At 40.6% G+C, this 12,806-nt stretch overlaps 1 protein-coding gene across 2 annotated transcripts in view; it reads left to right on the forward strand.

Moving 5' to 3' along the window:
• Positions 1–12,806, forward strand: part of Mgam (maltase-glucoamylase) — a 142,134-nt gene that overhangs the window by 29,613 nt on the left and 99,715 nt on the right. For both annotated transcript variants that reach the window (XM_059256576.1, XM_059256577.1), the window contains exons 17-25: positions 689–843; positions 1,800–1,884; positions 2,615–2,671; positions 3,176–3,300; positions 5,419–5,507; positions 7,067–7,116; positions 7,517–7,684; positions 10,465–10,614; positions 10,933–11,133. In XM_059256576.1, the coding sequence (XP_059112559.1) occupies positions 689–843; positions 1,800–1,884; positions 2,615–2,671; positions 3,176–3,300; positions 5,419–5,507; positions 7,067–7,116; positions 7,517–7,684; positions 10,465–10,614; positions 10,933–11,133 (1,080 nt within the window). The remainder of the gene's footprint in view (positions 1–688; positions 844–1,799; positions 1,885–2,614; positions 2,672–3,175; positions 3,301–5,418; positions 5,508–7,066; positions 7,117–7,516; positions 7,685–10,464; positions 10,615–10,932; positions 11,134–12,806) is intronic.

The raw sequence follows: 12,806 nt of genomic DNA on the forward strand, positions 1-12,806 counted from the left end.
AAGGGTTAAGAATTCAAGATTCTACCTGGTGACACAGACCTCTAATCCTAGCTATTTGGGAGGTGGAGGTAGCAGGATGGATCAGAAGTTAAATACTTGCCTGGGCTACCTAGCAAACTTCTTGTAAAAAATTCCTAAATGAGAAATGCAGCTGGATACCATGCTGTGTAGACTACTTTAAGGGGTCAGACAGCAGCAGCAAGTAAGATGCTTACCTTTTCCAAGGCAGCCGGAGGGAAGTTCTGGGGACCAGAAGGTTAGGTTCTAGAAAGCTGAGAACAACTATCACACCATTAAAACGAAAAATAGAAATCTCGGAAACCTTAAAATAAAAATGGAAATGATGGGACTCTAAGAGGTTTGTAAAACTTCTGTGCACTCTATATGCCTCGCTTGTTTTTGTAATGAGAACAAAGATGGGGAAACATTTCAAAATTATGTAAGACAGTCTCTCAGCAGGGCAGTTTGAACCCGTCCGTGAATGAGGCAGGGTAAGTTGCCATGGCAATTTACTCAGTGTTATGGTTCTACTCTCCAGCTGTGCCACACTCAGAGGCAATGTGCAACCAAGGGCCCAGATCATGCAGCATGAAACCCTGGGTCACGCTGAGTGATATCTGAGATTGTTCTGGGTATGCACAGCTTTCCCATAGTTAATCGACAACTGCGAACGTTTCTTTCCTTTTAGGACCAGGATCCTGCCTCTTTTGGAGCTGATTCCTTGCTGTTGAATTCATCTAGGCACTACCTTAACATCCGATACACTCTGCTGCCTTACCTCTACACTCTTTTATACCATGCCCACAGCCGGGGAGACACGGTGGCTAGGCCCCTTCTGCACGAGTAAGTCCTCCCAACGTTCTGTTAATGCAAACTTCGTGATGTTGACAAGGTCATAATAGCAGAGTAAAATATAAAGCCATCCAAGCAAGGGATGCAGGAGTGTGTGTGTGTGTGTGTGTGTGTGTGTGTGTGTGTGTGTGTGTGTGTGAGAGAGAGAGAGAGAGAGAGAGAGAGAGAGAGAGAGAGAGAGAGAGAGAGATTTATAGTGCACGCTATAAATCAATCTCAAGGCTTTGCATATACTGGGCATATCTACCCACATATCTGAGATTGCTGGCATTGTGCCGCTAGATCCAGCTCTAGATCTTTCTTTCTTTCTTTTTCTTTCTTTCTTTCTTTCTTTCTTTCTTTCTTTCTTTCTTTCTTTCTTTCTTTCTTTCTTTCTTTCTCTCTCTCTCTCCCTTCCTTCCTTCCTTCCTTCCTTCCTTCCTTCCTTCCTTTCTTTCTTTCTTTCTTTTTTCTTTTGGTTTTTCCAAACAATCTTTCTCTGTGTATCTTTGGAGCCTGTCCTGGAACTCACTCTGTAGCCCAGGCTGGCCTTGAACTCACAGAAATTTTCCTGTCTCTGCATCCTCCCCGCAAGTGCTAGGATTAAAGGTATGTGCTACCACCGCCTGGCCCCAGATCTTTCTTGACAATAAGCTAAGGTCAAAAAATTTGTAGATTATTTTACTTATTTTTTGAAGAGAGATACAACAAACAATAGCCCAGTCTGGGGCCAGCTTAGTGGAGATCCTGGAATAGGAACTTCTGTGTCACCTGAGGGAAGAGCAGGAAGGCACATGGGTTTGGTTGGGGACACAGATCTACATGGGATGGAAGGAGGTGGGGCAGTAATAGGTGTCACACAGTGATTGTGGCTGTTTTCCAGGTAGCTTACATGCTTTGGTTAGATTGTAGGAGAGATTCAAAAGCCCTGGGCCCATCTCTCTCTGACCTATCTCTTTGCTATCTAGGTTCTATGAGGACATCAATACTTGGGACATAAACCGGCAGTTTCTGTGGGGACCAGGACTCCTCATCACTCCTGTTCTGGATGAGGTAAGTGTTCTCACAGAGGAAGGCAGGCAACCTCTGCTTCTGTTCCTGATCACTACTTGCCAAATCTTCTCCCCCCAAAATCTGTGGTTGAGTCAACAGGGAAGAGTATGCAGGGGCATTTTGTAGTAGCATATCTGATTTATGTTTTCTTCTTTAGAGGTCTCTTATTCTAGACAAGTTCTCAACCAGTGTAAAAGCACAAACTAGTCACTTAGATTTGGGAATGAGCCTCTGGCTCATCGGGTCATTATAACTGACTATTATTGCTCTGAGATGTGGAGCCAGGATGAAACAGAGATCAACACTTACTCTAAAGTCAAACTGATCAGGGTTGATGATCTTTGCCAGCTAGCTGAGAATGCTGGCCCAGGAGAGTTATTTGTGTAGGCTTCCCAACTTCAAAGGTAGAAATTATAGCAGCATCTAACGTATGAGCTACAGAGATAATTCAGTAATTCACTGAAAGCTGGAATTGTCCCCACAGTGTATTTTATCATCATTTTTATTATTCCTAAATTATAATCCCTCCCATTTGTGATCCCCCTGCCCCAGATTGCCAGGCTATAGTTCTCTTATCTGTACTAGGAGAAAGGCATAGTTCAACAACAGAGAAAACAAGACTACGCCTACCTTTTCCAAATATGCCTGAGAAGCCCCGTATGCTAAGGTATCTGCTTCATGCCCTCAGAAGCTAAGTCATGAAGATAATGTGTTTTTTATTTAATTTTAGGGTACAGAGAAAGTGAAGGCATATGTGCCTGATGCCATCTGGTATGACTATGAGACCGTAAGTAACTGGAACTTTTCTTAAACTCAAGACTACAGCTGCAGCTGCATAGAGAGGTGCCTCTTTAGAGCTAAGAACTACCATTCTTGCACAGAAGAATGTTTCTGTAGTGTTTCCTATAATTTCACAGCACAATTCAGATAGAGCAAGCTTGTAACTTACCACATATGCAACGTATTCAGCAATAAGATAAAGACTCAAAGGGCTTCTCATGAGCAAGCCTTAGAGAGCCTCATGGGTGATTTGAGCTTGACCAGAAATCAGATGACTAGCTCAGAGGTTATCCGTTCACATAATATACATCAAACAGGCTTAGCATGGCAAAAAGGTTTTACAAACCCTGAACTGACTTACATTTTTAGCTTCTTTTGTTTGATTATCTGGGTAGAAAGTAGTTTTGCTGCATGGAAAAGAATTAGCACCACAGAGAACTCAGCATGATGGTGGTCCCTAGAGGGCCACATACTATGAAGCTAATGTGTTTGATTCATCTACCTGTCTTAGGGGGGGCAATTGACATGGAGAAAGCAAAGCATTGAGATGGAACTTCCTGGAGATAAAATTGGACTTCACCTTCGAGGAGGCTACATCTTCCCCACACAACAGCCAGGCACAACCACCACAGCCAGGTACAGCATGTGATGTCTGTAAGGGGGTGCATGGATAACAGAGGGGAGCACTCCTGGGGTAGTCTGTTGACCAGACTGGGTGGGAAAGGTCCTGGAGTGGGGTGTGTCCCTTTGGACTTCACTTCACCTTTCCTCTAGAAGTTTATGACCTAGAGCTGCACCCTGATTGATTTTGAGATATTTTAATCTACTCCCTCCCCAACTCTCTGAATGTGTCACAACAGGCTGACAGCAAGAATGCTCAGCCTTCCTGGTTTCCCAAGGCATGTCCAGCTTTGTCACTGAAATCCTCATGTCTTGGGAAGACTATGTTGGGCAACCCTCCCTGCCTTGACCTGCATGTCTATCATTGGTTCCCTGTCTTGGCTCACACATTCTCATTATAAGCTTCACCCTCATTTCCATTCCTCCCACTGAGCTCTTTTCTACTTGTAACTAATAAAAACCTAGTAACTAGGTAAAGGTTAACAGCTGAGCTGTCACATATACCTGCTGGGAGAGGGAAAATCAGTTTTCTCCAATAGAGTGATACTAGGTATATTAACCACTCCAGGCCTCATATTCAGGAGCAGTTGACCAACTCTAGGGTTTTTTTTTGTTGTTTTTTTTTTGTTTTTTGTTTTTTTTTTTTTGTTTTTGTGTGTGTGTGTGTGTGTGTGTGTGTGTGTGTGTGTGTGTGTGTGTGCGCTTTTATTTGGTTACAGTTTGGTGTTTCCTTTTGGAGTGGTGGTAGTTTTATTTTGTTTTCTTTCTTTTGGGAGATTTTGTTGTCTTATTGAATTTTTGTTTGTTTTTGAGGAAGAATTTAAAATTGGGTGGGTGTTGGGGGAGGATCTGGGAGGACTTGGGAGAGGGGAAGAATATGACCAAAACATATTTAAATTTTAAAATTATTTCAAATTACACACACACACACACACACACACACACACACACACTCACTCACACACACTTAGCCACCACCAATGTCACAGACTTCCTTTGCATGTCATTGACTCCAGTTGTAGACTCCATCTGCACTCCACTGAAGAGCTGCATGTTTCTGTCATGTGTCCCTGAAAGTATTAGATTATTTGATTTTAATATCCTGGGAATTAGTTCTTAGAATTCTGAAAAGCTGTGTTTTCTATTGAACTCCATTTATTATCCTAAAATGTCAAACTATTGACTTTTTGTGGAGATAAATACAAGTTCTGGTTTCTCTTTCTCTGATTGTTCAGCATCAGGCTGTTCTGCACAAGCGTTAACCTTCCTAAAATGAGAGTGATGACTTGTTGCTGCCCTGCTTGAAATCTGGACCCCATGGGTCGTGTTTAGGAACAGTCCAGCCTGGCTTCACACTGCCTTGAGCTGCAGTTTCCTTCAGTGCCTTCCGCATTCAGGCCAGCCCTAGCCAGAGCATGCTATTCCCGTCTCCTGGAAGTCACCTGTTTTACTGCATGTAGGCTTCTCACATGTTACCTTTTGCAAAAGGCTATGCATATTTGAAAAATGCTTTATCACCAAGCTTTATCCACTCTCCATTTCCAGCTGCTTTCTCAAAGGTCCAAGGTAAACTCAGGTATTATCTCCAACTCCTCCAGCAGAGTGATTGCTACCAGTCCTAATTACTGGTTGAATATATGCTTTTCTTCTCAAGACAAAATGACAAGTACTCAAAATAAGGGAAGTGGACAGTTTATATATGACCCTATTGTATATTTTTGCTTTATCAGAAAAACTGTCTTATGAGGGAAAAGTATGTCTTTTTCATAACAATTGACACTTCTCAGGGTATGAACTCTAAACACCTAGCCATAGCACTGTTGTGGAAGATTTCTCCCTCTTCTAATAATCTGTCTTCAAAATGATACTTGCAGCCACAGTTTTATTGCTCTATTGATTCTGCTCTCACATTCCCACCTTCTTCATATATACTTATTGCTGAGCTTTAGGATCTTTTCACCCCCTGCTAGCTATTGGTACTAGAAAGAGAAGGGCCTGCCAATCTTGCCTTTGTATTTGAAGGAGAATAGAGAATCTACAGCTAGTAACTTTTTCCAGTTGTATTTAATGCAAATGTTTCATAAAATTCTTTGAGCCTTAAGGATTTGGGTCTTGTGCTCCTGTTCCCCACAGCCGGAAGAACCCTCTTGGTCTTATTATTGCTCTGGATGAAAATAAAGAAGCAAGAGGAGAGCTGTTCTGGGATGATGGGGAGACAAAGGGTGAGTGTGGTGAGAGGGTGTGGCCACTGCAGACCTGCATGTCTGACTCTATCCCTTCATCCCTGTTGGCCATTCAGCTGTGGATAATTTCAAACCTGGCATCTTAGAGCATCCTCCCAGAGAAAACATGTGCTTCTGCATGTAGTGGTCAGAGGCCATGATAGATGAACCTCAGATGGAGGAGGGAGAGCATCTCTCTGACTTTCTCTCTGTCTCTCTCTTTCTGAATTCTCTCTCCTTGGTCAGTAATGTCTAACAGGCTCTCACTTCATTGCTAAAAGACACCTGAAGGACACATTTTCAACACTGTTCCTGTAATTCACCTTCATTGTACATACCTTCCCCCTGAGTCCCTAGGGGAAAACTGTTGAAAATATGAAAGACACACCCATGTCAAGGAGGTAGCAAGTGCACACATTCCTGATTATGTGCATCTAACATTAGTATATTTTCTTTCTTTTTTTGTTTCTTTCTTTTCCTTAACTCCACTGCACCAACCATTCTCACAACTTTAACTTGGGAAACAGATTCCCATAAGATGACTGCCTTGGGGGAACTGCAAAGGATCCTTTCACAGTTACGGTACTAAAGAGAAGCCAAGTGTGTGGCCATGTAAACTCTACACAAATAGAGGCACTGTGCAGTGGTTACCATAATATAACCTGATGCTTCCATCACCACTAATGGCAGCATTGGCTCTCCAGAACTTGTTCTTATCATAGTTCATAGTCCTTGAACAGAATTTTCACATTTACCCTTCTGCCTGATTCTGAAAACTCCTGTCCCTTCCTCTGAGTGCAACCATTTATCTCCTGTATAAACAGAGACCATACATTGCTTCTCTTTGCTGTCTCACCTACTTCTCCTAGTGGAATTTGATTCAGATTCATCTCTGCTCTAACAATGCAGGGCTTCCCTCTTCTTTAATATTAAAGAATACTCCATTGTATTCATCCACTGTAATTCTTTCATTCATTCATCTGCTAATAGATATGGTTGTTGTTTCCCCATCTTAGCTATTATGAAAAAGTGGACAAGAGACTTAACAGCAACCACTTAGGAGGAAATATATGAGAAGCTTCTTTGGTAATGGGCACCTCAGAGGACAGAGACTTCTTAGGAGGAAATATAGGCGAAGCTTCTTTGATACTGGGCATGGTATTGTAATTTTAAATGTGATACCAAAAGCATAGGCAAGAAATCATAAAATAAATTTGTGTAGTCATTGTGGAGAACAGTGTAGACACACCTTCACATGTTGAAAATAGAACTACATAGCACAGAAGTCCCATGTTTGGGTATGTACCATCCAAAAGAAATAAAACTGTATGCCATAAAGATACTGTCTCTCTCATATTCACTGTGGCATTATCTGTACTAGTAAAGATCCATAAGCAGCCAAAGTATCTGACAGATTAATGAATAAAGAAGTTGTGGTACACAGATCTAGTGAAGTGTCTTCAGTCATGAAAAGAAAGAGGAGCCAGTTTTAAGGAGTGGAAGGTGAAACACATCTTCTGTGGTTGCCAGACCAGTTTGACATCTCTTTCTTCTTTCAGATACTGTGGCCAAGAACATTTACCTATTCAGTGAATTTTCTGTCACCCAAGTGAGTGCATATTTGTATAAATATTGTGTGGGATTTTGTCTGAAGATGACTGTATGTGTTCTATATTCATGTAACTGTATTTATTTAAATATCACCATTTACATGGGTGAATACACTTATGACTTAATTCATAATAATTACATCAGCTATATTTATCAAAAAGAGTCAATAGTAAAAAGAAAACCAGCTAGTGTTGTAAAAGATAATTCTCTAAAATATCTGTTTCCTCATCTCTCTCCATTGGCATTATAAAACAAATTTGTACTCCATTAGCATACATTAGAAGAGGAAATTGAGAGGCCTTTAGAGAAGGTTGGGGGTGTAGTCTAGGATGGATGTTTGAGGAGCTGGGACTCTAAGTGTTTATAATTTATTCATAATTATGCTTGATGTGTTTCAGAACCATTTGAATGTGACCATTTCAAGTCCAAACTACAAGGATCCCAATAACTTGACATTCCAGGAAATTAAAATCCTTGGGACAGAGGCAATTTTCAACGTTAGAGTGAAACAGAATGGTGTCCTTAGTCAGATGTCTCCTCAAATCACTTATAATTCAAACCTGAAGGTAAGAATTCACTTTGTGAGGCAAACTTTCATAAACCTCCATGGTTTCTTGATATCACTTCTTGCTAGGATTACATGGGCTGTTGAAGGACCAGAGCACATCTGAGACCTGATGGGGATGTCAGAGTATGGAGGAGCAAAGTAGAGATGTGGAGATAGTCTGAGGCACCATGACTCTGGTTTCTTCACTCTCAGTGTTTGCTTTTCTATAACAGGGTGTGGGGACAGGATCTGAGAGCTGATGGCTTGTGCTTGGAGGTGAAGGTAGAGATAGAGATCCTATGAATATAAACTTTAAAGCGCTTTTATCTATTTACTGGTTCTTTCCTTTTGTTAAGCTCTATTGAGAATAGTACATGTTCTCTAACATATACATTTGCAGGAAATATTTTATGCAAAAGTCGATGGTGCTACTAACTAACTCAGATGGTGATTAGAAAGTGCTGTTCTGGTGGATGTAATGAGATCCAACCTTTGTGTATGACTTCATTTCCATTTCTCTGTTCCTCAGCACTGTGAGGAATCCTTTCCAAGTCAGTTCTCTTGACTTCTGCTGAGGATCCTCATGAAATTGGAGCTGTTCAATCAGCACTGTTTTCAGGATCTTTCAAATTAGGAAAATGAGTCAACTAAGACTTCGAATCGATGGCATATTGATGATACTTGACATTTATCATCACATTATGTACAGAAGAAACATACATTATGAAGTTATAAATAAAGTATTAGGTGGTTGGTTGTGTGTATGGCAAAGTGTAAGGCAGCTGGAAAATGCAGATGTGAAAACAAGCTTTGTTCTTGGTAGAAAATAAGATAGTTAATATATCACCAAAGAACTCTTTATTGTTTGAATCAGGGTGGTAGGAGATACAGTTCACACACATGAAAAATATATGAAAGAACTAAGGAGTCTGAATCAACATTTGTAAAATATTTGCATTGGACTTACTTAATATTCAAGGCTTAATGTGGTAGTTGAGGTCAGCTTTTTGGAGAAGGCATGGATAGAACAGGACCTTGAAAGACAGAGTTTCATGGAGATGGTGTGATGGCTCAGCAGTTAATAGCACTGGATGCTCTTCTAGAGGCCCCAGGTTGGATTCTCAACATATACATGTTGGTGCACAAATGTGTAACTCCAGTACCAGGGAATCCAATGCCACTTCTGGCTTCTGTGGCCGCACACATAATGCACAATCATGCATGCAAGCAAAACACTCATGCACATAAAGTAAGGCGGGGATTCATCAGCTTTATATGACAAGCAGTCTGAGATGGAAAACAGATTGGAGTTTTTTTTTTCTTCTGCAATTAAAAGTTCAAAGTTGAAACTTGCTGGAATTGTTCCAGAGGTTGAACTTTGTCAGAACTCAGATCTGTCTTGTCTAATGACTGGAAGTGGCTACTTAGATCTAGTGACAATGACCTTAGTCTAGGAGAGATGAAAAAGGAAAAAAATAAGCGAAGAAAAGAGAGTTGGAAAAAGAGGAAGGCAGAGATAAAGCTGAAGTGCCAGGCCCTTCTGGCAGGAAAGAAACCCTGACATAGCAAGTGAACTCAAATTTGCTTTTCTGGCCATCAATATGCTACAGTCATTTTCAGATATTAATTGGAAGAATCTGTTATTAGAACCTGAAATACCAAAAGAGGAGAGCATGTTTCATACTAATAAAAGAGCTGGTAATGTGTACAGAAAGGGCCTTGTTTTCCCAGAAAGCATTTGTCTTGGTGATGCTTTCCAAGTTGAGCTATTCTTGACAGGCCAATCAAAGGTTTTAGAAGTCTTCCACTATCAGTCTTTAATTCCATGCCTAGCTAAGGTCTCATTCACATTTGGAAGCAGAGTGTTTGGGGCCAGAGAAAACTTGTCAGACTTGAGAGGGTTTCAGGCACCCTATTAAGAAAGTCATATTTAATTCTTTAAGGTCCTGACAATGATCCTTGAATCAAGGCCTTATTGGAGGCTGGAGTGGAGGGTGGGGATTGGCAAGACAGGAAGGACAGGGTACTGGCTACTGGAAGGACACTGAGAAAGGGATGATCATCTCTAGAAAGTGACAGTATGCTCCAGATAATAAATGCATTAGTCATGCAGGTGCTGTGTAAGAAACTTCAAATATAAAAGAACAGAAAAAAATTAGAATGAAATGCTGCAGTTAAAACAAATGCAGTATATGTAACTTCAAATCTGGGTTTCTGGCCTTGGGACATGATGAGACTGGGATGCTGGAAATGAAAGTTTATATAATGACATTTTCTACTCCCCAGTCTTATACTTGGTTGATAAATCTTAGGCCAAAATAATTGAGAAAACTTGTGTGAGATTCCAGAAAAAAACTGCTACAGCCCGAACCACATTACTCATACTGCCCTATTCTCTAGGCTTTCAACACCAAAGGGGTCATGATATGAAGAGGTGATGAATGAGAAAAATAGCTTATTTGGGAATAGGAGGAGAAAGCCTTTCTGACAAAATTAATTAGGGGTCAAGTGGTCCAGGGAAGGAATGAAAATGAAGTGTGAACACAGCAGGTTTTTCATGGTCGATCTCTTTCTACAGTGTAATATAGAAGGTTTTGAGAGAGTACTGACATTTCCCTTTTGCTACTATCTCTTACCTCATCTGTACAGCTGTACCCTTGCAAACTGTAGTGTGCTCTTTAAATCATTAAAGCACAGCATAAGGATAGACTAAGAATGACATTTATACTTAATTTCCAAAAAAGCAAGGTTCAAGTCTGCCAAGATGTTTGTCGTGAGGATGAATTTGCATTCCTTCAGGTGGCCACCATCACAGATATCCATCTCGTGCTGGGAGAAGCATACACAGTCGAGTGGAACATCATGATGGACCAGGAGAAGATAGACTGCTACCCAGATGAGGATGGTGCAACTGAGGCTAAATGCACTGCCCGTGGCTGCATCTGGGAGGTAAGCATGCCGAGGATGTTCCTGGAAACTGGAACCCTTGAAATACAACCTACAATGTCTTTAGCATAGCCCTGTACCCTTGGATTTATTAAAATCCACTAAAAGAAAAGGCTCCAGATGAGCCTGATTTGGATTGAGGAGTAGAGTGCAGAAAATGGGGTGTTTACTGTGTTGTTTGAAGTTGAGGAATTTAGAGTAATGCTTACTTTAATTGTTATAGACATGAGTGATTGAAGTAATGGCTTTCTCCATGTAAATAGATTATCTATGTGATAACTATGGATCCCTGCTGATCTAGGATATTGACGTTCTTTTTAGGAATCCAGCTCTTCTGGGGTCCCTTACTGCTACTTTGCCAATGAGCTGTACTCAGTCAGCAATGTTCAGAATCACCCGAATGAGGCCACAGCCGACATCTCCTTGAAGCCTTCTCCTTATAGCAATGCCTTCCCCTCTACACCCGTGAATCAACTGCAGCTCCGAGTCATCTACCACAAGAATGAAATGCTGCAGTTCAAGGTAAACACAGTGTGTGTGAGATCAGGTGTGGACAGGGCCTTTTCAGTTCCATTACTCTGTACAACCTTGTGTTACAACATTATAAAATTTTTTATTTGTTTAGTAAATAGTCCAAAACAACATTCTAATGAAGAGAGCAGTTAGATGAATGGTAGAATAGTGAAATCTCTCCTAATTTCAAATTTGAGAGAATCACTGTGTCTAAAGAGATATTTGGGAGAATGAAACATGAAGAGGGAGCAGAGGAGGCTACTAGGAAGGTTGGACAGTTATAGATGAGTTTGGTGTAGAGATAAGAAGGGAGATGGGCAACAGGGGATATGATTGAGACCTTGAGATCATCTTGGTCATTCATATCAACTACAAGAGGGATATGCCTAAGGAATGACTGCCATGTTCATAGTTTGCAAATGTGCCTGTATGGTTGGTAATGATAATGGAGATTAGGAAATGGAGCAGATTTGTGATTGACCGTATAAGAGGAGGAGTATGATTTTGAATAAAATAATAGGAGACAACTTTGAAATCCTCATGAAAGTGATTTGTTTTCCTTCCTTGGTTTAATTAACCAAAGGGACTAGGGATGGACTAGCTATCCTCTTGTTTGTTTGATTATTAGACTGTGTGCTGCTCCAAAACAAGGGTTTGTCTTCCATGGTAGTGGTATTGGAATCCCACACATAAGATGCTATATAGTGAGTACTCAAATGCTATTGGAATAGTACAAGGCAGTGATCAAGGCAGAGTGGCTTTGCCTAGACTACCCTTAGAATCTGGGCTCATTCTGGACTTGAGTTCTCCATCTTCTCATGTGTTGTTTTGTGTGTGTGTCCTCACCAGAATGGAGTTGATTGGGTGTGTAGCCTCAACTCACACTCACTACCCATTAGCTATGCAGTAGTGCTCTCCATCATACTCATATATTTCGGAGGCCACTTTAAAACTCTGGGACTTCGTGTTTGTTGTTCCTTTACCAGAATCACCTGCTCTCAGTTTTGTGTTGGTTTATTGCTGTTTTACTTTTAAGATTCAGCCTGTATTTCTTCCATGAAACCATCTCACTGTTCCTTTCCAGTAATATCAACGCCCTTCTGCAGAATTTGTGTTAGCTCACATCCTCCAGGAGTGCTGAATTCTTCTTTCTTGTTTCCCATGAATTCCTAAGCATTTTATGACACTAACCTTGGCTTATTCATTTCCTATTCCTACTAATTACTGTTGTATCCACAGTAGTATTTGGATCCTTAATTATCCAGCTGTATTTCATCTTCAGAAGATATGTTTTTAATTAGAGAAATTTAGTTTTTTCCTGCCAATTTCAGTGGTTTCAGGTCTCCTTATACTCATACATCCACACACAAAACAATATATCATATGTTTATAAGTACCAAACCAATTTCAGAATTAAATTTTCATGTTAATAGCAGTGTTGAAATAGGTGAAGATTCTACAGCCCATAATATTGAGGTATGACACAGATCAAGTTATTTAATAGAACCTTGTTCTCTGGTATGTTGGTTAAGTCCTGTATTGTGAGGTAAAAGCAAGACAAAACATACAGCTTATAGACTCTGTGAAACATGCTAAGAGTATGCTGAAGTACTTGTCTGTAGAGAACAATTCTATTCCAAAGCACTCTTTGAAATGATAGCTACCTGTGAATATTTACATTA

This window comes from Peromyscus eremicus, chromosome 3 (genome assembly GCF_949786415.1).
Source record: "Peromyscus eremicus chromosome 3, PerEre_H2_v1, whole genome shotgun sequence".
Classification (NCBI taxonomy): domain Eukaryota; kingdom Metazoa; phylum Chordata; class Mammalia; order Rodentia; family Cricetidae; genus Peromyscus; species Peromyscus eremicus.